The 26,662-nt window shown below is 54.0% G+C and overlaps 2 protein-coding genes across 5 annotated transcripts in view; both read right to left on the bottom strand.

The window, feature by feature from the left end:
* Nucleotides 1-9,584, bottom strand: part of VOPP1 (VOPP1 WW domain binding protein) — a 30,581-nt gene extending 20,997 nt beyond the window's left edge. The window contains exon 1 of the mRNA XM_081147875.1: nucleotides 9,444-9,584. Coding sequence (XP_081004001.1) covers nucleotides 9,444-9,497 — 54 coding nt within the window. The 5' untranslated portion in view covers nucleotides 9,498-9,584. The remainder of the gene's footprint in view (nucleotides 1-9,443) is intronic.
* A 5,671-nt stretch (nucleotides 9,585-15,255) lies between these two features.
* Nucleotides 15,256-26,045, bottom strand: LSMEM1 (leucine rich single-pass membrane protein 1; the record flags this gene model as incomplete). Of its 4 annotated transcripts, none has more annotated exons than XM_081147870.1 (4): nucleotides 15,256-16,756; nucleotides 18,637-18,765; nucleotides 20,539-20,670; nucleotides 25,460-26,045. In XM_081147870.1, 4 exons carry the CDS (start codon nucleotides 26,043-26,045, stop codon nucleotides 16,626-16,628), a joined length of 978 nt encoding a protein of 325 aa, XP_081003996.1. In that variant the 3' UTR covers nucleotides 15,256-16,625. The 4 variants fall into 4 exon arrangements, with proteins under 4 accessions (XP_081003996.1, XP_081003997.1, XP_081003999.1 ...); XM_081147871.1 differs by having other exon boundaries at nucleotides 16,182-16,756; nucleotides 18,637-18,759; XM_081147873.1 differs by lacking the exon at nucleotides 25,460-26,045 and adding an exon at nucleotides 25,162-25,370 and having other exon boundaries at nucleotides 16,182-16,756.
* Nucleotides 26,046-26,662: the final 617 nt, after the last annotated feature.

Genomic DNA, 26,662 nt, shown 5'->3' with positions numbered 1-26,662 from the left:
TAAGGCTCTGCCGTTTACAAATTAGTTCACAAATGAATATATCGCTCCTCCCAGGGAATTCGCAAAGTTACAAGAGCAACTGTACAAAGAGAGCACCTGAAGAAATGGGAAAGGCGGGACAAGAAGCGGGAAGTTTTTGCAGAACTGAAATCAGCAAGGATTCAATACGGCATCCGGGACCGGATCCGGGGCCAGAAAAAGACGTTAGTAGGGAAAACAGTGAAATTCGAAAAACGCCTGAAGTTCACTTGATAGTCCTGCATCCATGTAGGTTTCTTTCTAGCAAATGTAGGATGGTACTGTCAGATGTTAAATTAGCGCAGACTGAGCAACATACAGCAACTCCGGGTCAGCTCCAAAACGTTTCCATAAACCTGAAGTTATTCCCAAATTAAACGGTGGTTACAAACACATCGTGCCAAGAACAGCAAACACCGGAAGGCAGGCCCCGGGCTCCGCAAGGCAGGGCGCAGACCCAGGGTGATGGGGAGGAGGCAGCCCCGGCCACGTGGTAAGGATCACGGGCTTATCCTGAGGCTGACGGGAAGCCACGGGATACCTGAGAGCTGCCGTCCGGCGGTCTCCCCAGCACACCTCGGGCACACGGGCAATGGCCAGCCAGCCTTTGGTTTGCAGATAAATGACCCAGCAAAAGCAGAGACCGCTCAGCCTGTGGGCAGAGTGCGAGGGGAGCGGCGCTCTGCTGACCCACATTATGCAAGCTGCCAACGTGGCAGGAGGCCAGGCAATGGGTGATCCCTCGGAGCCGGCCGTGGGCAGCAGGCTCGGCGGCGATGCGCAGCTCTAGGAAGCATCGGTGGTTGAGGTATTACTCCAGGGCTCTCCGGTGAGGCTGACTCACAGCCAGGTCCCACCCTGTCCCATCTCTGAGGCTGGGGAGGAAGACAAAGAGACTCCAGGGATTTCCTGAGATGACTTCCCTGCTACAAGGTGGGAGGAGTTTGGGGAGCAGCAGCCAGGTGACCTCCGTGGCTCTTTTTAACTGTGAGGCCACATACACACTGAGGCTTGGCGGGACATCTTGTCTAATTTTATAGTGAAGTCCTGTTCTCCTCTGACATTTAAGTATAGGGATCTATAATTTAAACTTGTCTCTTTGTACCAATAAATCTTGTTGGCTTCTTGGGAGTTACAGAATCATGTCAATTCGAGAAACAGCAGGAATAGACCTTGACTGAGACCGCTGAACACCCAGAAATAAGTGTAGCAGCCATTCGGGGCCTTACTGGGAACTCAGTCAAGAATGGTCATCTCCAAGCAGCCGCCCATGGATATGGTTTCGGTTTTTTGTTGTTGTTTTTTTGGCTCACAATAGCTTTAAGGTAAGGAAACATGACAGGAAAATCTAGATGTCCAGCTTTTTTTGCAAAAAATCTTTCGACCATAATTAATTTTAGATGGTAAATGCAAAAGGAGCCGCCGCAGGCCAGGAAACGCAGATTCAGGTAGCAGCCCAACTGCTCTCCAGGGAGCACAGAGAGACAGGTTTACAAAGGCAAAGCCACAAGGGTCTCTCATGCAAATGCAGGATTCCGGCTGGGTCCACAGGGACAGGTTAGTTTCGATATGCAAATGAGGGGGTGACAGCCACAAGGAGGAAGTAAGGTCCGCAGACGTCCACCTAACAGCTGTTCAGGATGTTAGAGCCAAGTTTAGCCGCAGGTTTAGCAACTTACCAGCGGCTCTAAGTGGAGAATTGAGAGCCATGTCTTTGTTTCTTTGTGTCTCTACTTTCCAGCTATTCCACAATTAGAACCTATTCCTTTTATTTTCATACTAAATAAAGCAACACTGTAACTACGGTGTCTTAAAGACAGAGATTACACTGGCTTGAGGGGTCAGACCAGGCTTCCCGGAGGAGGCTGGATCTGAAATGAGACCAGAAAGACAGCGAGACAGGCCATTCCCCGGGGAGGGACAGCGTGACCAAAAGCAAAGGGGCGGGTTCCAGCACAGAAACTCTGAGCGCTGCGGTTTGCTTGGCAAATTAGGACACACAGCGCGCAGGCCCCCTCCTCACCCAGAGCCCCGCCTGGTTTCTTTCCAATTGAGCACCCAGCCTGAGGCTACCGTCCGATGAGCAGGTCACAGGAACTGAAACCTATCGGCGGCGCCCGCAGAGGTCTGAGCACCCGTACAGTCAGTGGAGGTTTTCATTTAGGCCCGGGCTATGCCCTGGAATGTGAGGATGGGCGACACTGGAGCCCAGGGCGCCCCGCGGGCACCCCCTCCTGCAGACCTGCGCTGCAGAACATTCCCAGCACAGCGTGTTCAGCGTCGATCAGATGCTGAGCGCTCCTCCAAGCACATCTCGCAGGTCAGTTCTCCATCCAAGCCAACGTCTAAATGTGCCAAAAAGAGGAAGAAAGGTCGACCCCTTTCTCCTAAGAAACTCTGAGCGCGGAGAGGAAGAGAGGCTGGTTTCCCCCTTCACACAGGAGGGGGGCGAACAGAAACCCACCGAAGCAAAAATGAAAGCTGAACAAACAGAAAATGGGTGTTGAGTTGACCGAGGGTGGGGAGAGGGAGGGAGGGCGTGGGGACCAGCGACACAGGAGGAAAGGGAGGCGTGGGGCCCGTCGCAGTGAGGGCTGTGCCTCCGCTGGTCTTGGCAGGCGTCCCAGGGGAAAGGTGGTCCATCCACAAAAGGACAAATGAGGCGGACAAATACAACCACCTTTTGGATTTAGAAACAGCAGCGAGAAGAGGGACAAGTTGGCTGATCTCTAAAGCGCTGCGCAAAACCCCTCCCCTCCCAAGATGGAGCCGCCTTCAAAGGCCGCTCCCATCACGCGGTCAGGATCGGCGGCCAACATTTCTGAGCCCCATCTACGCGTCTGTCCCCGTCAGGAGCAGAGGACGCACGTGAAGGCCAGCAGCTGGCAGACATTTACCATCTGACGAACCTCTATACCCCCGCTGGATCTCCAAGAGCACGGATGTCCTGCCACACACGCACGAGAGCCCCAGCGTCGCAAACGAACTCAGGGAAGCCGCGCAACAGGACCCAGAGGAAAACGCTGGGGTCGGCTGAAAACGCGGGTCCGTCCGGCTCCAAAGTTGCCCGTGTCCTACTACATTGCTCCACCTCCAAAACCTCAGGGGCCCCTGGGTCGCGTACCCCACCTCCCTCCTAAGGCAGAGTCGGATCTACACATCCCTGAACAAGGCCTGCACTCAGGGGAGGGAAAAGGCAGCCGGGAGCCCTGCTTTCCCGGGCCTCCCAGGGCCTGTCACGGCGCCAACCCAGGCAGGCGACTGGCACTGCGGAGGCAAGACCAGGGCCCCTAGACCGAGCCGGGGACTCGCTGCTGACTGCGGATGGCCGACAAGTGCTCAGCACTGTAGGAAAGACAGGCGTAGAATCCAGGCCCTGCCGTGTTCTGATCAAAGTCAGGGTGGGGCTTCTGTCTCAGTTTCCATGTTGTTGCTACAGTAAGAACGACAGCCCGGCCGGCGTGGCTCAGTGGTTGAGCATCGACCCATGAACTAGGAGGTCAGGGTTTGATTCCCAGTGAGGGCACATGGCCGGGTTTCAGGCCCAATCCCAGTAGGAGGCGTGCAGAAGGCAGCCAATCAATGACTCTCATCACTGATGTTTCCATAGCTCTCTCTCTCCCTTCCTCGCTCTGAAATCAATAAAAACATATTAAAAAAATGACAAAGGCTTGACAACATAATTATAATTGTCAATCTTCCTAAAATAAATTAAACTTGGAACCACTCAGGGAGTTAGCAGTATAGCAGAGGAGTTAATTGTGTCTCATAAACTCCCTCCAGTGTCTGTGCTCCACGGCCAGAGGCTTTGTTAGAAACGAGCTACATCTGGTACACTGGCTATTTGTGAATTTGGGATCCAAGAATTTTTTTTCCGAAAGGAAAGGGTTTGGGGGACAGTTCCTAGTGTAGTCCCTAGCAATCAGTCCCACAGAATGTAATGGGGAAGTATTTCCATTTCTACTTCTACAGAAACAGGGAAACTTCAGGGCTGGCTGATGGATTTCTCACAGTAAAAACCTTTGTAAGGGGCCTGCTTCCAAAGCAAGGGGAACGAGGGACTCGCCCGGGGAGCCACGGGATGTCTACCTGTGACACGGTCCCTAAGACAAGGTTACTTGGTTTGACTGTAAAACCTAAGTCATCTACAGTAAAACAAATAATAGTTGGATTATTGATCTAGGCCTAATGATTTTGGTTTTAATTTAAATGTTTCCTTTAAAGAAACCAATGAGGCCGGCCGGTGTGGCTCAGCAGTTGAGCATCAACCTATGAACCAGGAGGTCACAGTTCGATTCCTGGTCAGGGCACATGCCCAGGTTTAGGGCTCAATCCCCAGTAAGGGGAGTGCAGGAGGCAGCTAATCAATGACTCTCTCATCATTGATGTTTCTATCTCTCCCTCTCCCTTCCTCTCTCTGAAATCAATAAAGATATTTTAAAAAAAAACAACGAGACAAACTGGGGAGGGGAGTCAAAAGTAGATACTTCCTTCCAGCCTACCACACTCCGTGGCTACTCATGTCATGTGTTACCATATACGGGCCCCATGCCCATGCTTCACTGCACTGTTATCACTGTGGGCCCTTCTCCACCCCCCCCCCCCCCCACACACACAGCTGCGCACACACGTTCACTCACTCAGGCATCACTTCCTCCCAGACCCCAGAACCCCACAGCAGGGCTGAGGTCCCTTGGGTTCAGCACCAGAGGCTGCACAAGGCCTGCCCCTCCGGCCACACCTGGGGCCAGGTTTTCCCACTTGGGAGCAGAGTCCCGCCCACCTGCTCATTCCTCACTGTCACCTCCCATCCAGGCACCAGCCTCCCCGGAGCTCCCGGAGAGAAACTCCCGACTCTCTTCTTTCTCATTCAAATTGCATGCTGCCCAGATTCTAAAAACTCTGAAGAGTGGGAGGGTTGAAAGGATTATTTCAGAAAATTGGCACCGGGGACTGCCATATTCGCTGGAATTCCCGGGCATGAAAAACATTTGGCATGAGACAAAAAAAAACAAAAACGCTCTGAAACTTGACTTGGTTCTAATTTCAAGACCCCTGGATGTGAACATACACAGGACTTTATAAAAATACTCATTAATCCTCTTACTTCCCCAGTGTTAAAAGACAATGCTCACTACCCAACCCTCTCTCGGAGAAGACCGCCCCTCTCCCTAGCCCAGGAAGGGCTGTTCTTTTGCCAGAACATCTTTGAAACACGTCAGCCTTGCTCAGAGGTTCCTAGTTGCAGAGGGAATAAAAAAGATACTGACGCCAGGCCCTTGAAAGGAGTAACCTGGCAGAGCTCGTCCCGGTGACTGGGGCAGCGAGGCCCGGCCCTGCACGGGGCAGTTTTGTACTGAAGGGCGCGCATACATCTCTGGACTCACGTCAGCAAGGACGGAGCCCTCAGAACAGAAACCGCTCCGTCTATTCCCAAAGCGTCCACAGCCGACCTCCAGAGGGACATCCCAGGGGCAATTATCTAAAAAACAAGGCAGGCCCTCCGGGCAATGTCCACGGCAGGTGCTCGTGCCCAGGGCCCAATTACTCCCCGAGTTCGCCTGAAGCACAGTCAGGTTTCTGCGGAGCTGCTGCACCCCAGAGAAGGGCTGGGCATGACTCCACCAAGACCACTGGGACCCACGGTCCAGGCCCTCGCAGGAGCCAGTGAGCATAACAGAAGCGCAGAACTTTAGGACACAAAAGGGCTTTGGGATCCTTCCCCTTTTTTTGAAATTCTCACCCAAGGAATGAGGATCTTTTTCCCCATCAATTTTGAGAGAGTAGAACGGAGGGGGGGGAAGAGGGGAGAGAGAGAGAGAAACACTGATGTGAGAGAGACATATCCATTGGTTGTCTCCTGCAGGAGCCCCAACTGGTGGGCGGTGGGGATAGAACCTGCAACCCAGGTATGTGCCCTTAACTGGAAATCGAACCCGCGACCCTCGATCCTCTGGTGCGTAGGCCTACATTCTAACCACTGAGTCACACCAGCCAGGCAGGGCAGGGTCCCCCCTTTTCATGGCCACATGCATGGCCCGGTACTTGGGACCCAAGCGGCTGGCACAGGGTGTGATAGGGAAGGTGAGAGAGGAAATGAGGGTCCCCGCCGGCTTCTCCTGAAAGTCACAGGAAACTTCGAGTCAATACAAAGGAAAGGTCACCTCAGTAATGAGCTCCTGAGAAGCCTCCCTGGGGAGGCGGGTGCTGTCAGCCGCTGCTCCTGCTTAAAGGCCTGTCTGGGCTTCAGGATGAGCCCTCGACCAGGCTGACAGTCCTGCAGAGGCCTGCCGCACACTTATTCACGCCCCATGTCACTCTCCAAAGTGTCATGAGTTGGGCACTAAATTATATGGTCCCCTGAGGACGTGTGACTGGGTTCCTAAAGGCCCAGCTGCTGGGTTCCCTGTCGGGTGGGATGAACACCTGCCCAGGTCCACCGCCAGCCTCTGGGCACACTGTGGGCACACTCTGTGCGTGAAGGTGCCTGCAGCCGGGAGAGGCAGTGGTCCAGCGGCCAGGCGGAGCCACGGCCTGGGCTTCTCTCCAGCCCCACACGTACCAGCAGCGAGCCTGCAGACAAGTTCTTTAACACCCCCCATCTGAATAATGTGGCTCAGTTAGTTCAGCGTCATCTCGTGCCCCAAGAGGTCGCTGGTTCGATTCCCAGTTGGGGCACGTGACAGTGCCCAGGGAGGGAGGAGGTGTTGCGGGCTCAATCCCCAATCCCCCAGTGGGAACTTGTGGACTTTCAGGAAGCAGCCGATTGATGTTTCTCTCTCTCTCCCTTTCTCTCTCTCTCAAATCAATAAAAACATTCTAAAAAAGGGGGAGAAAAGCAATTGCCAAGAGGATTACAGAACTCCTGAGAATACGTACTCTGTTTGCTAAGTAAAAAAAACAAATACGCAGCCTTTCTGTCTAACAGGCACGCGGATTTCCACAAAGGGATGAAGGCGGGGAGGAGAGCCCTTCTCCAAACAGCTGTTAGGTCCCCTCTACTGTGACCCTGGGTGGTCCCAGAGAGGGACCGAGCGCTGGAGGGACAGCATTGGAACAACCACTGTCACCAGGGACCCCTCATTCCAGGTGGTTTATAGTCAACCAGCACCTGCAATGAAAGCAGCTCAAGGAAAACAAAGAGACAAAGACAAGCACCCCAGGTTGCAGCTGGCTGTCGGGAGCCCTGGAATATCTCCGCCAATTGTTCCGGGCCCTCGAATGCAAGAGAGCCCTCTGCGTCCGCGCCCGGCGCCCACACCCGAGCAGCTGCAACAGCTCCTCTGTGAATGCGATTCGGGGCCTCAAACGCACCAAAGGTGTTCTGATCACAACATATTGCAGACAAAACTCAGAGCCGCCCATCTGAGAGGAAAACATCTCAGATGTAGATCCTCCGGATAACATGCCACGTGATGAATTATAAAGAAATCTCATGCGCTCCTCAGAGACACCTTAGGATACCCGCCGCGTGAGAGTGGGCTCCGCCGGGCAGCCTGCTGAAAACAAAAATTACCCATCGGCCGGCTGTTCGACTTGGTGGAAACATTGGCTGTGTCATTTGGATTTCAATGTTGCGACAGTTCTTCTATGATCCCTCCACCTTCCAGACGTGGTCTGAACTCTCTAGTAAGATGAGAAATTCCGATGCAACAAAACAGCTATTTTGGAAGGAACTGAGTCCCTGGGGCCACAGGGCACAGCCCCTTGACCGGCAGAAGTAGAAGCAGCAGAATGCTGGATTTTCTTTCTTTCTTTTTTAATGTTTTTAGTGATTTTTTTTAGAGATAGAGGAAGGGAGAGGGGCAGAAAGAGACACATGGACCGGCTGCCTCCGGCACACCCCCTACTGGGCAGCAAGCCTGCAGGCCCAGCATGTGCCCCGACAGGGAATCAAACCTGGACCTTCAGGTGCACAGGCCGATGCTCAAACCACTGAGGCCCACCTGCCAGAGCTGAATGCTGGATTTTCATCCAGTGCCGATTTTAAAAAGGGGTGGGGGTGGCCACTGCATGGGAGGTTCAGACCCTTGTGGTTTCTGATAAATAGTGGTCTCGGAGTCATTTCTCCCTTATGTCCATGACTCACCCAGAGGAAGTTACTCCCAGGGTTTTAAAATTCTGAACCGATGGAAAGAACGCAGCAGGGAGCACTCCACGAAGACATTCAAGCCCGGAGCCAGGGGGAGCAGGAACAGAAACGCTGCCCTGGCCCCGCGGCTCCGCTGGTCCAGCATCAGCCGCTGCTCCAAGGTCACGGGTTTGATTCCCAGTCTGGGCACATGCCCAGGTAGTGGGTCGGGGCATCTATGGAAGGCAACCGACGGATGCTGAGTTTCTCTCCCCCCCCCCCGCCCCTTTCCCTCTCCCTCTCCTTCCCCCTTCCTCTCTAAAATCACAAAAAACATATTTTTTAAAAAGAACACAATGTCAAAGTCTTTGCTGCGGCCGAGCCCGGGGCTAGAAACTTTTCCACCAACTTCCCTTCCAGGAGACCGAGCCCTGCCCTCCCCACCCGGGACCCTCGCGCCTCGGTACGTCCAGGGGAGCGCGGGGCGGCCCCAGCGCCGACACCCAACGGCCACGCGCGCACAGCCCGCGAAGGCGCGCAGGCGGCGGGTCCTCGGTGCCCGCCGGCCCGGCTGCATCAATTCAGCGCCAACATCCTTCCACGTAAGGAGCCGAGCAGAGAGTCCAAGGAGCCCCAATTCCGACTCTACCCCCGGGGACCCCACCAGCTCAAGTGCCGAAGAGCCCCTGCTGCAGCGAGGGGGTGCCCCGCGCGGGGGAGCCGCCTGGACACCCCGGGGCCCAGGGGCAGCGGTCGCCGGGCGCCCCCCTCCCCCGTCCCTCCCCAAGTTGCCTCCGGCTCCAGCCGCGCCCGCGCCCCAGTCCCGGGGGACCTGCCTCGCGCCCCTGAAGCCCCGGGGGCCGCTGGCACCAGCCGCCCGTTTCCAGCCGCGGCTCCCGGCGGTCTCCCCCGCACCAGGGCCACCTTCTCCAAAGTCCCCCCGCGACCCTCCCGCGGCCCCCCCGCCCCGACTCTCTGCGCCTGCGCCGCTCCCGGGACCCCCCCGCCGCCCCCGCCGCTTCCTGCCCCCCACGGGATCCGGGTCCCCTCGGGGGAGGGGGGCAGGGGGAGCGGAGCGTGGAAAGGTCTCCGCGGGGTCCCCGGCGGGCGCTGGGAGCTGGAGAAACAAGCAGCCCGGGGCCGGGTGGGGACCGGCGGGAGGCGCGGCGGAGAGGCCGGGAGCCGCCCTGTCACTCGCTCCCCGCGGGTCCCAGCGCCGGACAAACGCAGGACCCGCAGGCGGCGAGGCCGGCTCCCCGCAGAGGGTCCCCGGGGCGCCCCCGCGCCGCGCCCCGGCCCGCATTGTCCGCGCCGCCCGCCGCCCGGCTGCGCCCCCCCGGCGGCCCCGTCCTACCTCCGCCAGCAGCGCCAGCAGCAGCGCCGCCGCGCCCCGGGGCAGGCGCCTCATGGCTCCGCGTCCTCTCCGCGCGCCCGGCGCTCGCGTCGCAGGCGCGGGGCAGCCGCTCGTCCCGCGCTGGGCCACAGGCGGCGGCGGGCGGGGCCGGGAGCGGGGACCCGGGGCCGGGAGCGGGGAGGGGGAGCGGGGACCGCAGGGGGAGCGGGCGCCCTCGCCGGCTCCGCCCCGCGCCCCGCCCTCGGCCCGAACGCGCAGGGCGCGCGCCCGCGGACACCTGGAGCCGGCCGGGGGCGCTCGGCGGCGGAGCCGCGGCCGGAGACGGGCCGCCCGGCCCCCGAGCGCCCGGGGAGCTGCCGGGGGGCTCCTCCGGCGGGGGCGCCGCCCTGTCACCCCGAGTAGCCCCGGGGGCCTCTCCAAGGAGCAGAGCCTCCGCGGGGTGTGGCGCGTCCTGGAGAGAGGCGGCTGCCCCTGACCCCGCCGCTCCCTCCTGCGCCCCGTGCCTCGGGTCCTTCCCTCTCCCCCCCCCGCGAACCCGGGGGCCACGCACCCCACTCACACGCGACAGCAAGGACAGCCCAAGGACGTGGGAGGCGCACTGCCGACGGCAGGCTCCCTGCCCCCTCCCCTCTGACTTCTGTCTCGGCTTTTTACGCCCGTCCCCTCGCGCCCTGGCCTGGCCTGGACGGCACCAAAATCGGCCCCACATTGAAGCCCCCCTCGCGCTGCTGAGTGGGGCGCCCTGCCCCTTGCTGAGCGGTCTTTCTGCCCCCCCTTCCCCCCCACCTCGCACCCACCCTATTTTTTCACGCCGTGGCTCAGATCCCGCCTCCCTCCTGCGGTTACTCCACAAGCAGTTATTGAACTTGTGAGACGCACCAGAGCCCGGGCTGGAGGGCCCCGGTGCAGGGTCAGTAGGCAGCTGTGCCCCGCCTAAAGGGAGAGTCATGGCACAGCTGTGACACCCAGTCCGAGTGCAGACGCAGCAGGGTGACACAGCAGAGAAAAGGTCATGAACCTGCCCGTGACCTGGGCCGGAGGGCGCGGGGGTCATGAAAACAGGTATCACCCCAGGCGAGTCCCAAACACTTTCCAACCTTCAAGGCATGAACTCACCTGATGACTGTACCAGGCTCACACCAGACCCTACCCGGCAGAACCTGAACTACAAGTAAAACAGAAACGAGGGCCTTGGGCCAGGGGGCCAGTGTGCGCAGTGGTTAGAGCATTGCCCCCACACCCCCACACCCCCCCCCTGGAAAGGTGGAGGGGTTGATTCCCCAGGCCAGGAGCACAAGCCTAGGCAGTGGGGGGCGCAGGGTTTCAAACACATGGATGTTTCTCTTTCTCTCTCTCCCCCTTCCTCCCTCCCCCTCAGTGTCTCTCAAAATCAGTGGGGGAAAAATATCCTCGGGGTGAGGTAAACAGGACAGAAGATGCCCCTGGCCTTCCTCATGGTAGGGCCCCATCAGAGAAGCCACTCAAGGCTCTTTGGACCCCAACAACTTTGCTTACAGTTAGGGCATTTCACTACTTATTTATTTATTTAAATAAATATGTATATATATTTTTAAATGTATCTTTATTGATTTTAGAGAGAGGAAGGGAGAGGGAGAGAGTTGAAACATCAATGATGAGAGCCACTGATCAGCTGCCTCCTGCACACCCCGTACTGGGGATCAAGCCCGCAACCCGGGCATGTGCCCTGACCAGGAAAGCCGCAGTCTCCTGGGTCCTAGGTTGATGCTCAACCACTGAGCCACACCGCCGGGCAGGGCTCACTACTCATTTAAGGGCAAAAGTTAACTTGCAGAAAACTAAGCTGCAAGCCTTCTGTAATAGAGATGCAAATGTTGTCCCCCAGGCTGGCCATGTGAATTATCTCCTCTTGCGAAAATGCAGATGACCTCTGCTGGGGGCACAGCCTTAACCAGTTTTCTATCTAATTTATCCACTGCATCCAGGAGTTTCCTTTTTCACTGGTTTGTATACAGGCCAGCTGCCTGCATTCCCCTTTGAAGCAGCTTTGTCATCCTAATGGGTCCCTCATGAATGGATTAAAATACAGGTTTGACATGTGCTCACTGGGTAACACATATATTTACATGTATGCTGTCAACTGGAAAAACAAAATCACTAGGTATTCTGCCACCAACAGGATTTTTATTGGGGCAAAAGAACCGACTGCAGTCCGGGCCCTGACCGGATAGCTCAGTTGATTACAGCATTGTCCTGATACGCCAAGGTTGCCAGTGTGACCCCTGGTCAGGGCACAGAACAAAATTAAAACAACACAACAAACTTCGTCTATGTGGTCTGTTTGATCCAGGAGCTCAGACTTGATAAGAGCCTTATTATCTGGGGCAGATCCAAGTTCTTGAAAACAGGCCCAATAACCAGAAAAGTTTCCCCCTTTCATAATAGATTAGAAAATGTAAACAAGGGCATGTCCCTTCCCTGAAAGAGAGACAAATAAAGTCAGAATTCATGGTAATGAAAAGAGTTGTTCAGGCCGATCAGGCCGTTTTGGGAATGCTGTCTCTTTAAGAGGCCACCTGCGTCGGGTTTTGACAGCTTTAGTTTCTGGTCACCAGACTGTGTGCAGGTGTAATCAGGGCTTGGTACCTTCTCTAGGTGTGACACACGCATCCATGAGTCTATTCCCTGGACTTTAGCGGCACAAGGTATGTCAACCGTGCCTGACAGGGGTCCTAAGTCTTTATGGAGGCGTCTTGGCCAGTAAACAAAATCTCCAGGTTGTAGAACGTGGGTTTGGGGTTTTCATCTCACACTGTGAAAGGTTGCTCAGGCCTGACTGGTGTGGCTCAGTGGCTGAGCGTCAACCCATGAACCAGGAGGTCACTGTTCGATTCCCGGTCAGGGCACATGCCAGGGTTGCGGGCTCCATCCCCAGTAGGGGGCGTTAAGGCAGCTGATCGATGACTATCACTGATGTTTCTCTCTCTCTCCCTCTCCCTTCCTCTCTCTGAAATCAATAAAACATATTAAAAAAAAAAAAAAAAAAAGATTGCTCAGCCAAAGCCAGTCTCCCCAGACGAAGCCCCCAGCTGTCCTATGTCTGATGCAACTGTTCCCTCTCCCTCAGGTATCACGCAATGAATTTTCACTCTCCCTTCTTTCTTCCTTTCGAGCTGACCTCCTTCCCCTGAAGTCACCGACTGCCACCAGGTGTCCCTCCTCTCCTATAGGTGAGCAGACTCAGCTCTCATGGCAACGGGAGGCAAGGAGGCAGCGGGGAAACGCCTCCTGACTTAATCACAGTCGCATCACGGAGCCGTGGACTCCACCCCGAGGATGCCCAGAGGAGAAGATCAAAGTGTACAACCCACGGATGCCACTGCAAGGCAGCACCCGAGGGGCTCAGATGAAGTTTCAGGCCCGAATAGATCAGGGGAACCCTTAGGGAAGATTCCTTCGTGACGTCTACAAGTCATGCGGAAGGAGCCCGGGTTTCCCACCACCTGTACTGAATGAAGGTCCGAAAACAGGTGCTAGGTTGCACCTCCGGGCGCCTAATGTCTTCTCCATTGTTTCTTCCGAGTCCATAGAAACCGATTCTGAGCACCCCTCAGTGAACTTACAGTAATTCAGACGTCGATGCCAACTCATCAACATTAAAGACGTTTGCTAGGCTGGGGGCGGGGGAGAGGCAGAGTAGAATTCTTATTTAACCTGTTTATGGTAATATTCACAGTCATTTTAGGGCCTGGAGAGTTAGACGTTTTTAGCGCTTGGGAAGCCATAATTAAATTATTAGCTGTTTTCCTGTTGTTGGGCGGCCGCATTGTTCATCACTCAGTAAGTGCTCCGTGGCAGGACTCTCCACGCTCAGGAAGGACATTCCTGAGGGAATGACTGGCTACGAGCCATTTCTTTGAGGACTCAGGCTCGAATAATGAGTCCTGTTTCAACATTTAAAAGGCAGCAGGAGAGGCCTTCCGGTCAGGCTTCGGGCGGAGGTAAACACAGCACTCACACCCTCCCACAACCACGTCAAAATGACACCTAAACATACTACAACCATCGTTCAGAACCGCCCGAAACTGAGCCGAATGGGAATCCTACCACCAGGGGATTAAAGAAGAAGCCACACTGAGGGGCAGAGAGGCAACGGGCTGGTCCCACACCCACGTGTGGCAGATAAAAATCGGGAAGGTTATCTTGGCTATGGAGGTTCCCCTGAGGAGCGAGGGGTCCCAGCCCCACACCAGCCCCCCCAGACCAGGGTTCCAGTGCCAAGAAGAGAAGTCCCCATAACTTCTGGCTGTGAAAACCAGGGGGATTTGGCTGAGTGAGAGGGAGGGATGCTGGAGTCCCAGGTGTTCCTCTTTTTTTTTTTTTTTTAATTCCTGTTCTTAATCCGGCATTTACCCACTCGTCTTAGCACCCAGATTTTTTTTTTTTTTTTGAAATTTATCTTTATTGATTTCAGAGAGAGGAAAGGAGAGGGAGAGAGAGATAGAAACATCAATGATGAGAGAGTCATTGATCGGCTGCAGCCCGCAACCCGGGCATGTGCCCTGACCAGGAATCGAACCCTGATCGCCTGGATCCTAGGTCGACGCTTAACAGCTGAGCCATGCCCGGCCGGGCCCAGGTGTTCCTCTTGAAGGGCCTTCGCAGGGCCTTACTTGGACTCACGCCCTCTGAGCTCCAGCGGGGGCCGCAGCTCAAAAAGCACCAGGGACGCGTGGGGAGGAACTGAATGGGTTAAACGCACCAATCAAAAGACACGCGGTGGCTGAATGGACAACAGAGCAGGACCCTTCCCTACGCTGCCTGCGAGAGGCTGACTTCCGATCGAAAGACACACACGGGCTGAAAGTAAAGGGGTGGAAGATGTGTTTCATAAAAATCAAAACGAAAAAGTAGCAAGACTCATAGAAGACAAAGTCGACTTTAAAACAAAGGCTACAGCCTGGCCGTAGTGGCTCAGCGGTTGAGCATCGACCTAGGATCCAGGAGATCGGGGTTCGATTCCCGGTCAGGGCACAGGCCCGGGTGCGGGCTCGATCCCCAGTAGGGGGTGGGCAGGAGGCAGCCGATCGATGACTCATCATTGATTTTCTATCTCTCTCCCTCTCCCTTCCTTTCTCTGAAATCAATTAAGATATTTAAACACACACACAAAGGCTACAAGAGACAAAGGAGGACCCAGCAACCCCACTTCTGGGTATTTATCTTAAGAAACCCAAAACACTAAATCAAAAAGACACAGGCACCCCTGTGCTCACTGCAGCATCATTTACGCCAGCTGAGACACGGAAGCAACCTCAGTGTCCATCGACGTGGATGAAGCAGTGGCGCGTATATACGATGGACTATGACTCGGCCATGAAGAAAGAATGGATCTTGCCACCTGCAACCACATGGATGGACCTGGAGGGTATTGTGCTGAGCGAAGTCAGACAGAGAAAGACAAATACCAGATGACTTCACTTATATGTGGAATCTAAAAAACAATCAATGAACAAGCAGAACAGAAACAGACTCATAGATGCGGAGAACATTTTGACAGTTGCCAGGTGGGAGGGTGTTGGGGGGCTGGGTGAAAAAGGGGAAGTGATTAAGAAGCACAAATTGCCAGTTACAGAACAGTCCTGGGGATGTAAAGTACAGCCAGGGGAATATAGTCAGTAATATTCTAGTAACTGGTGTCAGATGGGTCCTAGGTTTATCGGCGTGATCACTTCATAAGTTATATAGATGTCTAGCCACTGGGTTTTACACCTGGAACTGATATAATATTGTACATCAACTGTAATTGAAACAATAAATAAAAATAAATGTTAAAAAATAAATGGCTTATTTATTTCTTAGCTCTCAAGGTTAAGAAAAGGCGTGTGCAGGACAAATGTTTTCGAGTGAGTGTGAAAATGGATAAGAAAACACCTGTGTTCATTTCATTAACTATTTAATGTTGTTATAAAATGTGTGTTTGTGCCCAGCTGGCGTGGCTCAGCGATTGAGCATCGACCTAGGATCCAGGAGATCGGGGTTTGATTCCCGTCAGGGCACAGGCCCGGGTTTCTGGCTCGATCCCCAGTCGGGGGCATGCAGGAGGCAGCCGATCAATGACTCTCTCATCACTGATGTTTCTCTCTCTCTCCCTCTCCCTTCCTCTCTCTGAAATCAATAAAGATATATATATTTTTTTAATGTGTTGTTTGTGCGTATGTGTTTAATTGTAAGGTAAGCCCAAATGTCCTGGATCAACCCAAAATGACGAAATCTTCACAGATTCTTCCATAGACGAGCACAACGTTTATATTAAAGATTGTCTAGGACTCGTGTGCTGCGTAAGCTCATGTCTGTCACACCCTGTCTTATAAACCGTGTGCCTCACCTCTTGTGCTAACACAGGGCAGGTGCCAAATATCCCGGATGTACCTTTTCCTGCTGTAGCTGAGTAAAGGCCACAGACGACCAGATTTCTTCCAAATCAACCAGCAGGGTACTGAGGACTTTTTTTTCCGTGAGAAACAAAGTCAACGAAGGCCCTGCATTTGTATGTAAGGATCCACCTCCTTTGCCCCCACTTGAGTGTAAGTGTCTCCACAGCCGGCAGTCTGCAGACAGAGCTCACTAAGCACTGTTCCAATAAACGGCCTCTCTCGTGACCCGGCCCCTCCTTACACACCCGGCGACTAGCAAATACCTGGAGGCAACCGGCAGCCCACCCATCCCCCTCCCTGGGGAAAGGAGTCCAAGTTTAATCCCCTGGGCAGAATATCTTTTATTAAAAAGATGATCTATCACCTGGTTCCCTTGGACACAAACGTTGTCGCTCACTGTGGGAGCTTACAAAGGTGGGGGTGGCCCCGGGAACCACGCCGGGACAGCGACCTTGTTTTGTTGACAAAGCACCCTGGAGGGGAGTGTGTGCGTAGGGCCGGAGTCTCTTGCTTCTTGTTGGGTGTCTTTCACACCAGCCACCCACCTACCCCCATTCAAGTAGAAGGACTGGCCATGAAACGAGGGCCAGTGGCCTCTGTCCCCCACCCCCTGGCCTCCGCAGTGTTCCCATCCCCGTGGCAGGGGTGTGGCCCCAGGGTGGGCTCACTGTCGGGACAATGGGCTTCCTGCCGAATGGGAAACGCTAGGCTGGGCTCCTAGCCCCCCGACGCCCAGCAAAGCGGGGGCCCTTGGAATAGCGCCGCCCTAGTTCTGTTCCGACTCCAGCTGGTTGAGCCGCTTCACGATCATGCTGTTGAGTTTCTTGAGGTCGTCTATGTCCTTCCCTTCAGCCGCCAGTCTTCTCGACACGTTGTCCATCTTGTTTCCAGTCTGAACTTGAAAAGGGAAAACAGGACGTTACCTTGGTGTCCAGTGTGTCCCGTGGTGGCTCGTCCGGGCCCCGCGATGGTGCTCGGCTGAGCCCTGGACAGCCAGCAGCTCCGCTGCCCAGAGGCGGGAGAGACCTGTCCAGGCTGAGGTTACCTATCAGGTGACTATGACTGAGGTTACCTATCAGGTGACTTATTTTTCCAGACTCCTGGTGCCAGCCTGCTCGACCTGGGGCAGTGGAGTGTGTCCGGAGCCAGTCAGGCCCGGGTTGGAAGCCCAGTTCTGCTGGGAGTACGTGGACAGCCGAGCTCTCTGAACCATGGGCTTTCATCAGTGAAACTGAGATACTAGGCTCGACCTTGAGGGGCAGAGCAGGATTTAAGTTAACGGATTTATGTGTCTGGCACAGAGTCATTGTCCATTAAAAAGACACCTCTTTATTCAAGTCTTCTTTCTGTTTCATTTTTTTAAAGATATGTTTTTATTGATTTCAGAGAGAGGAAGGGAGAGAGAGAAACATCAATGGTGAGAGAGTCACTGACCGGCTGCCTCCTGCACCCCCCCACCGGGGATCGAGCCCGCAACCCGGGCATGTGCCCTGACCGGGAATCGAACCTCGATCTCCTGGATCCTAGGTCAATGCTCAACCACTGAGCCACGCCCGGCCAGGCTTCTTTCTTTTCCTTAATACGACTTTGCCGTCAATAGAGAACGCTAGACGCGAATATAAAATAAACCCTCTTCCTACGAGAGCAGCATCACAATGGTACTAAAATGGGAGGCCTCTGACGCTTTTGAGCCCCGAGCCAGCCCTTGCGAGCCGTGTGACCTCGGGCAGGTCCGTTTATCTCTCTCAGCCTGAGTCCAGCATCAGGCAGACGGACATCAAGTGTTCAGCAGGTGCCTGGGAGACAGCGAGCACCCCACATGCGGCATCTTTTTATTATCATGGTCCTTCATCTCACCACTTATCACCCCACAGGGAAAGGCATCCCTTTGGGCTGCTCCCACGCCAGCAGGCACACCTGAAATTTCCCAGCAGTTTAACTAGTCACTACCCCCGCCCGGCGGGCACGCAGGACCGTGTCTGAAGCATCTGTTTGTGCTGGGGTGACATTTCAGAGGACTGATGCACATGAAGGAGTTGGAAACCGAGTGGGACTCCATGCTATAGGCCCAAATGAATGGAGAAATCTATGCACTGGGCCGGCTGGTGTGGTTCAGTGGTTGAGTGTCACCCTATGAACCAGGAGGTCACGGTTCGATTCCCGGTCAAGGCGCATGACCAGGTTTGGGGCTTGATTCCCAGCAGGGGGCGTGCAGGAGGCAGCCGATCAATGACTCTCATCATTGATGTGTTTATCTCTCCCTCTCCCTTCCTCTCTCTGAAATCATTAAAAAACATTTCTTTAAAAATCTATGCAATGGGTTAAGAAAACCTAGCATGGCCCTAGCCAGTTTGGTTCCGTGGTTAAAGCGTCGGCCCGCGGACTGAAGGGTCCTGGGTTTGATTCCGACCAAGGCACGTACCTCAGTTGCAGGCTCGATCCCTGGCTCCGGTCGGGGCTGGTGCAGGAGGCAACCAATTGATGTGTCTCTCTCACACCGATGTCTCTCTCTCTCTCTGTCTCTCCCCCCTCTTCCACACTCTCTGAAAAATATCCTCAAGTAAGGATTAAATAAAAAAAAATTAAAATAAGAAAAGAAAGCCTAGAATGAACTAGAATAAACTCCTACCACTTGACCGCTGGGGGCTCCGCGGGAGAAACTCGAGTGCTGCGGAAACGTGTGGCCTGCGAGCCTGCGGACCTCCGGGCCTGCGGGCTCACCCGAACCGCCAGCTGCGAAGGAAGCGGCACAGGCAAGGACAGCTCGCGGTACTTACTCACGAGAAATATCACCAAGGAGACCAGCGCCAGGCTGAGGACCAGCACAACCAGCAGCCCCAGGAGGAGCAGACCCGAGCTTCCGCTTCCCGCGCCCGCGCCGGCATCCGCGGCTTTCTCCTCTAGGGCTGGCCCAAAACAGACAACAGGGACCTTCACCAAGGCTCCCCCCACACAGGTCAGCAGGGCTGGACCGTCCCTAGGGAGGGATGAGGGACTGATGCTCAAGGAAGACTCTGGGGATCCTTTACTCCTACTTGATATTCAGAGATAAGCAGGGCCCAGCTGGCTCCTCACCCCACCTTGGAAAGTTCTTTGAAGATCCTGTTGACGCTGAAGTAGCAGAACACGGATTTTTCTTTGGTGGAGGGAGGGGTCAAGAGGTTAAGGGTTCAGAGCGAAGACTCTGTTGCCCTTTTCCCAGAGGGACCTCAGAGTGAAAACAGCTGGGCCTGGGTCACCTGTGGGGGTCGAAAGCCTGGACACGCTGGGGCATCTCCCAGGAACCTCGTTCACGACAGAAAAAAGTCAGTGAATCCTGTACCCGTATTAACCAAAAATGGCCGTGGCCCTGTTGGCGTGGCTCAGCGGTTGAGCGGCGACCTGGGACCCGGGAGATTAGGGTTCGATTCCCGGTCAGGGCACATGCCCGGGTTGCGGGATCCATCTCCAGTCAGGGCCGTGCAGGAGGCAGCCAGTCAGTGTGACTCTCTCATCACTGATGTTTCCATCTCTCTCTCCCTCTCTCGTCTTCTCTCTGAAATCAATAAAAACATTTACAAAATAATAATAATAATAAATAGGAAAGAAAAAGATTTTTAAAAAAATGGCCCCGATGTATTTTGGTTCTTAAAGTGGTTTTCAGGACGGACGTGCTCTGGAGACAAGGCCCTGGCCAGTGCCCTGCCCTTGAGCAGAGGGTGCAGGATGCTTATAAAACAGCCTGGCTCACCCAGACCACGGACCCTCAGCATTCTGGGGGCTGCCTGATGACACCCAAATTAAACAACGTGAAACACAGAAACCTGGGCAGTGGCGAGCCTTCGACCCTTTCCTGCTTTGCTTCGGTCCCACACGCTCTGCTGCTTGATTATAGACGGACGGGGGCTCATGTCCCATACGTCCTACGTCACCCCCTCAACAGCTTCCTCATCAAAGCAGCAACATAAGCAGGCACCCAAACACCTACTTCTATTGAGACCGACTGCAATTAAAACAGGTGAAAACCCTGAACACTTTGAAGAGAAAAGCAAGATTTAGAAGGATGCAGATCGGGACAGTGTGAGGTTAGTGTGCACATGAAACAACCCCTGGGGTTGAACGCGGGCGGTTGGGCTGGGAAAGGCGGGGCTCAGCGTGGTCTGCTGGGATCGGTCACAATGCGCAGGAGACGAGGCGCACGTTTAGTCTTTAGCAGGTTTTTTGTTCTGCTTTCTCCCTGCCCCCCTTAGCCCTTTAATTGGGGCAATCTGTCTTTTTTAAGCAGAGAGTAAAGTTGACTTTTTTGCCCAACAAAATTTTTTTTAAAAAACAACAACAACAAAAAACTAGATAAACATGTGGAACATTTTCTCAGCACTTCACTGTGAAGTGAGATGTCTCTAGGACACGGGGCACCCCAGTGGCCTGCCCGTGGCCAGGACAAGCGCAACGAACAGCCTGTGGGAGACCCACTCCCAGCCCACCCCTTCCAGGGAAAGAAACCCTTAGGAGCCCAGAAAGCCCACCCCCTGCTGGCTATTCAGGGAACAAAAGCAAATATGGCCTAAGGATCAGCCGCATTTCTCATGCAAGCCGCTTCCAAGGCCCCCTGCTCTCCCCACACCCACAGCCCAGGGGAGCATCTGCCGGTTTTAGGGGGCCTAGGAGCTGGGAGGGCCAGGGGCTCGGAGGGCACGTACGGAGCAGGTGCTGGGATCCCGAGGGGCAGAAGTTGAGTCTGTGCAGGTCGTTTATGGAATCCACCACATAAAGCTTCCTGTCTTCGGGGATGGTGGGGACGCTGGCGTCCAGGGAGGAGCGGCGCATCGCCCCTGGAAGAAAGTACCACATCAGACACGAGGTGGCCCTGGAGGGGGTGGGCGCACGTCACAAGAATGACAGCCCAGGGGCAGCTGGACAAGCCTGTCAGAACCCCCCCCCCACACACGTGATATTTCCAATGGAAGGCCTGGAAAAACTTTGCTTGTCCAGAAGAAAATATTTCCCATGGGGACAGCTTTGTACCTATTTTTTTTTTAATATGTTTTTATTGATTTTAGAGAGAGAGGAAGGGAGAGGGAGAGAGAGAAACATGGATGAGAGAAAGAAACACTGACCCGCTGTCTCCTGCTCGCCCCCTACTGGGGATCAAGCCCGCAACCCAGGCACCTGCCCTGACCGGGAATCGAACCAGTGACCTGTGGTGCAGGGACCATGCTCAGCCTCCGAGCCACAGCGGCCAGGCTGCACCTATCCTTTTTCCCTTGCCCGCCAGGAGGCTCAGAGTTCAGCGTGAGGCCCCATTTGAAGAGCTGTGCAGCGCCTCGGCTGCCCCCCTTGTCCACACACGCTCTTTCCTCCTCGGATTTCTCCGTTCTGCCTATATTTCCCCCGGGCCCCCTTTTATTTTGTAATTGATTTTAAAGTATTTCCCTTTTATCACGTAGTTCATAGTCTGGTGAAAGGACTCAAACTCTTTGGGCACAAAGACTATCTAAACACCTAGGAACATAAAATGAGGCTCCTCAGCCTGTGGCTGTAAAGATTCTGAGGCGAGAAAATGTTACTGAGAATCCTTTCTTTCTTTCTTTCTTTCTTTCTTTCTTTCTTTCTTTCTTTCTTCCTTCCTTCCTTCCTTCCTTCCTTCCTTCCTTCCTTCCTTCCTTCCTCTCTCTCTCTCTCTCTCTCTTTCTTTCTTTCTTTCTTTCTTTCCTTCGTTTTTATTGGTTTCAGAGAGGAAGGGAGAGAGAGAAATTTAATTTTTTTTTTTTTTAATTTATTGATTTGAGAGACAGAGGAAGAGAGAGAGAAAATACATTGGTGTGTTGCTCTGCTCATTTATGCGTCATTGCCTGGTTCTCATATGCGCCCTGACCGGGGATTGAACCCACAACCATGGCGTGCCGAGATGACTCGCCAACCCACTGAGCGACCCGGCCAGGGCAGCGCAAGCCATTCTAGTCACATGAGGCTTTACTACGGGGCTGTCATTTTTACGTTTTCCCCAAAAACAGTATATGAGTCTCTACCTAAACTGTGCTCTTTAGCCACTGGAGGCTGGCTGTGGTCCTCAGGACAAAACTGGACAAGCTGAGAAGCTACGAAGAGGCACCTGCAGCTGCGGGACCTGGACTCCAGGACCTCTGCGGTGCCCTCCTCGAGTTTCCTCAGATCGAGGCCACGACACGATAAATCATTTTAAATTGAGGTTTACATTTCAGGCAATGCTCCCTAATGACAGCAGAGAGCCAAGCCCCACCCAAAAGCTTGAATGGTCCGAAATCTATTTTAAGATTCTCCGTAGCAGACGGAGACCTTGTGGCCTTTGAATTAATTATGTGAAAAGAAGACTCTGGGAAGATAGACTGCAATTACCTTCAGAGGCTTCCTTCCACGGCCCTTTTCCTAGAAAGGGTCCAAAAACGGCGCGGGATTTTTCTTGATCTGGAGAGAATTTGAGGCGCCCTCTAGTCTATCTCAGTCCTTCCCGCAAAGGCGGAAAGTGACCTCGAGCTGGGGGCAGAGCTGGAATCGGCAGAGTTCGTGCGTCCCCCCCGGGTTACCGTCCTTCAAGCCCCTCCCCGGTCCTTGTCCCACTCGGCTCAGACCTCGCCTCCTCCGAGAGTCACCCTGTCTTTCCTTTGCTCACCGGCTGGATCTTGTACATTCTTCCATCAACACGTGCAGAATATTTTATAGCATTTATCCTCTTGCACCTTTGACTTCCCTATTTGGCTGAGCCCCCCCCCCCCAAGGGTTGGCACCAATCTGTTTTCACAAGCCTCGTGCCAGGTTCAGAAGCCAGGGACTTCTGTTAAGTTGGGACACATACAGTGTTTTACTTATGATCTTCATCTCGCCAGTTTTCAAAGAATTTGAGGCAGTTCATAATAAGCACACGAACAGAAATAAAACTGAGGTTGACAATTCCCACATGACGTCTGTCTGGAGGCCAGGAGAGTCAAGAACCTTGTGCCACCCGATTGTGGCCACACCTTTATTCCCTGTTCCCATTTCTTAAAATTTCCTGTAATACCCAGCTACAGAGGGAAGAGAAATAGAGTTAGGAGAAACCAAATTCAGAGAAGAAAAACAGATGCGAACACCTAGAGAAGGTCTGAAAAACATACCAGCCGTTTTATGGAGCAGCTTAAACTCACTCTGGAACATCGAAACTCAGCAATGTCCGGATAATACCTAACCCTACTGGTATTTGTAAAAACACATGTTCCCAAAACCCTCACCCAAAAGTACAGCATGTTTGAAAAAGCACAGGTCAATTAAATTTTTCAAAGTCAAAAACTCAAAAGGGTGTTGCAGTGACGCTGAAATTTTAATGACCAAGGACACACAATTCCCTGACTGTTTTAGTTATGATGCTACTGAAGCTCTTTAGATATTGACATCACTGGTTCCAACTATAACTATCCCTCGTGGGCATTCCCAAGGGAAAGACTGGAAGTCACACACACACACACACACACACACACACACAAAGTAGCATCCCATAGAACACAGGGGCCTTAGAGATCCCTCAATGGTCACCCTTCTACAGATGAAACCAAAGTCCTGGCTGATGTCATGGCCACAGATTTCTAAACTATTCTAGAAATGTTTTCTAGTTTACCATCTCTTTTCATTTTATTTTTAAAAGGTTTTTTAAAATATGTTTTTATTGATTTTAGAGAGAGGAAGGGAGAGGGAGAGAGAGAGAGAAACATCAATGATGAGAGTCATTGATCGGCTGCCTCCTGCACCCCCCTGCTGGGGATCGAGCCTGCAACCAGGGCATGTGCCCTGACCGGGAATCGAACCCTGACCTCCTGGTTCATAGGTCAATGCTCAACCAACTGAGACACGCCGACTGGGCTCTTTTTACTTTATCACCCCGAATGCTAACGTGTGATGAGGAGGAGAGTCTGTGAGTCACATCCTGGGATCATCGCCCCAGCACGGCTGCTATTTCAGGCGTGCGGACGGAGGCACAGTTCATTTTTGGATCTGCCTTCATTCCCATCCTTGAGCCCAGCTCCCCCTCTAGGAATGTAATTCCCGTGCTTCAGTCTCACGCTGAGGCTTAATCAACGTCTACAAAGTGGAGGACTCGCTAGAAAGTCGTAACCACAAAAACCTACGGAAGAGCAGAACAGCTAATAAAATCTCCACATCACTGGCCTCGCTACCAACTCAAAAGGTGACTCAACACCAAGCCCCAAGCGCTGAGACCACAGCGCAGAGCGAGCTCTGAAGTGCCCGGAAAGGAAGTGTCCGGATGCTATTTAGACGTGGTTTTGAATTAACTGCATCGTGCAAATGAAAAATAAAGAACAGGTAGAGAAAACTGAGTTGGGGGTGTGTGCGGCCGCCAAGATCCTGCAAACGAGTCCACCAGTAAATGGATACAGGGTCACATGGCCCTAACGCCAGGCCCGCAGCTGTCTGACACCCAGTTCCTGCTATCTTTGGCATCTCCCTACGAGGGCATGTGGGAACAGCAAGGCTGGAGAAGCCAGATACTAAATTCTGCCTCCAGCTAACTCTACCTCCTTCCCGACTCCTGCATGCAAACTCGTTCATTAAGTAAGATTGACCAAAGCAGCTTTTTTTTTCTTTTAAATCCTCACCTGATATTTTTTCCATTACTTTTCAGACCCAGTGGAAGGGAGAGAGAGACAGAGAGAGACATCGACTGGCTGCCTCCTACACTCATCCCGACCCGGGCCGGGGACCGAGCCTGTAGCCAAGGTCCGTGCCCTTGGCCGGAATCAAACCTGGGACCTTTCAGTCGGTTGGCCGACGCTCTAACCACTGAGCCAAACCGGCCAGGGCAAAGCAGCCTCCTTTTAATGAAACGCTTTCCAATACTTTGAGCTCAGACGCCTAAGTAGTTTCATTTTCCTCTGGTTTAGGTCTGTGCTCACAGCTCACTCTTTTTGTTGTGTAGGAATTCTTGGGCTACCTACAAATAAATATTCTGACAAATAAAGATAGTTGTCGACAAAAAAGGGCTTTGCTCTTCATTTTTTCCCACCGGTCCTTGGCATCAAGGCCCAGAAATAATGCTCACTGTTTGCCACGGTACCAGGAGTCACACCTGGGCCTCCCACAGAGCCAACAGCAAGCTTAGGGAGTGGGTCGCGGCAATGCGTCCCTTAGTCCACTGAGTCTGTGCCCCGTCACACTCAGGAGGTACTCTTTCAAACCGAGTCTAAATCATTTCCATCAAAAGCTAAAAAAAGCACAGAGCACATGCAGCAAAAAGCATGGCAGCCTCGAGAATCGTAATTCAGTCTTGGGAGCCTAACAGCATGCACGTTACTTACAAAAAAAGCAAGCTCTGGCTGCTACGTCACCAGGACAGAAAAACCCAAACTATCCAGAAGCAACCACAGCAAGAAATCCGAGCGCTTCCTCTCCTCCCGCTCACGACGCTGCTCCCGAGGCCCTTGAACCCCCCAAACGGCCGTCTGAATCCAGCGGAGACTCAGCCGAGCAGCGAGATGCCAGGTCCTGACTTTCCCCCATGGCCGCTAAGGCTTTTTTTTAGTAACTGTGTCACTGACACCATGCCTGAGACTGAACCGCCTGCCTGGGCCTGAGCGGGCGCTGACGGGCTCTTACTGAAGCTCGTGTCCTTATCTGGCCGCTGTGACCGTGGAGGCCGCCCGGGGTCCAGCAGGGCCGCCGATGTGTTCCCCGAGATGAACATCCCCAGCAGGCTGCCGCCGCCACCGTGACACCAGCTCGCGCAGGCCTCCGGGACAACAGGGACTGCAGCAAACCCGGGCAGGGCAAGGTCATGACATTGTGGCCAGGACGATGGCAGGTCAGAGGACTCCTGGCCGCTGCTAGCTGCGGAAACAAGGGCGACGGGAGACTGTGTGGCCGCAGACCCACGGAGGGGGTGGAAGCACTTGGTCCCACCAGCTTCCTCTGCAGAGGCTGGGCTCTGAGTTCTGTGCCCGCAGGGTCCTTTCTCAGGACCCGCAGCCGCCCGGCGGCTCCCTCCCGCACAAGCCAAGCGGCTCTGCCCCCTGGTGGACGTGGGAGCCGCCGCAGTGAGAGCAGAGAGCCCACGAGCCAGAGGCGGCCCCAGACTGCCTGCCCCAGCCAAGGGTTGGGAGGTCTCCAGATCCCCAGGCTTTATAGTCCCACCTGCCATTGCTGGGACCAGAGGGACACCAGCCGCCCCCGAAGCACACTGCATGTCGAGCACCCAACGTTCGCTCCACCAAATTTGTTACATCCAATATTGCGTTTGGGCCCCACTCTACTTTTGGGGCAAAGGAGTGGCATTGTCTTAAGTTTCATCTCTACCCGAGGATGGGTTCAAAAGCACGTTATACCGGGAAGTCAGGCCCAATTTTTTAAAACATGAAAATGCTTGTGAGCTAGTATTTTAATTATCGTGTTTTAAAAACAGCCTCCACACTACCTGGTCTGTCGAAAGCCCTCCTTGCTTTGAAGAGGCAACGGACGGTCTGGTGTGGGGCGCTGGCTGGCTGCTCAGTCCTGGAACCTAACCACCCTGGGAAGTGTTAATCCTGCCCCCGGGGGGGTGGGGACTAAGCGGGTCCCCACGTCCAGAGTCCAGCCAGGTCCTGCACAGGCGGGAGGGTGCTTGACAGGTTGTGACTGGTCAGAGCACCGACCTCATTTTGGGCCGACGCCTGTGACTTCTGGAGATGCTGCTAGTGCGGTGTCATTTAAAGAGCTTAATAACAAACCCTGCCACACTGTCAAAACCCTTACACCTTTCATAGTGAAGGGCCACCTAGCAGCCGGTGTCGTCTTAGTTGGGAACCGGAATCCCCATGATATAGT

Source organism: Miniopterus schreibersii (genome assembly GCF_964146895.1).
Source record: "Miniopterus schreibersii genome assembly, chromosome: 9".
Classification (NCBI taxonomy): Eukaryota; Metazoa; Chordata; class Mammalia; order Chiroptera; family Miniopteridae; genus Miniopterus; species Miniopterus schreibersii.
This window is presented reverse-complemented; position numbering and strand designations above follow the sequence as displayed.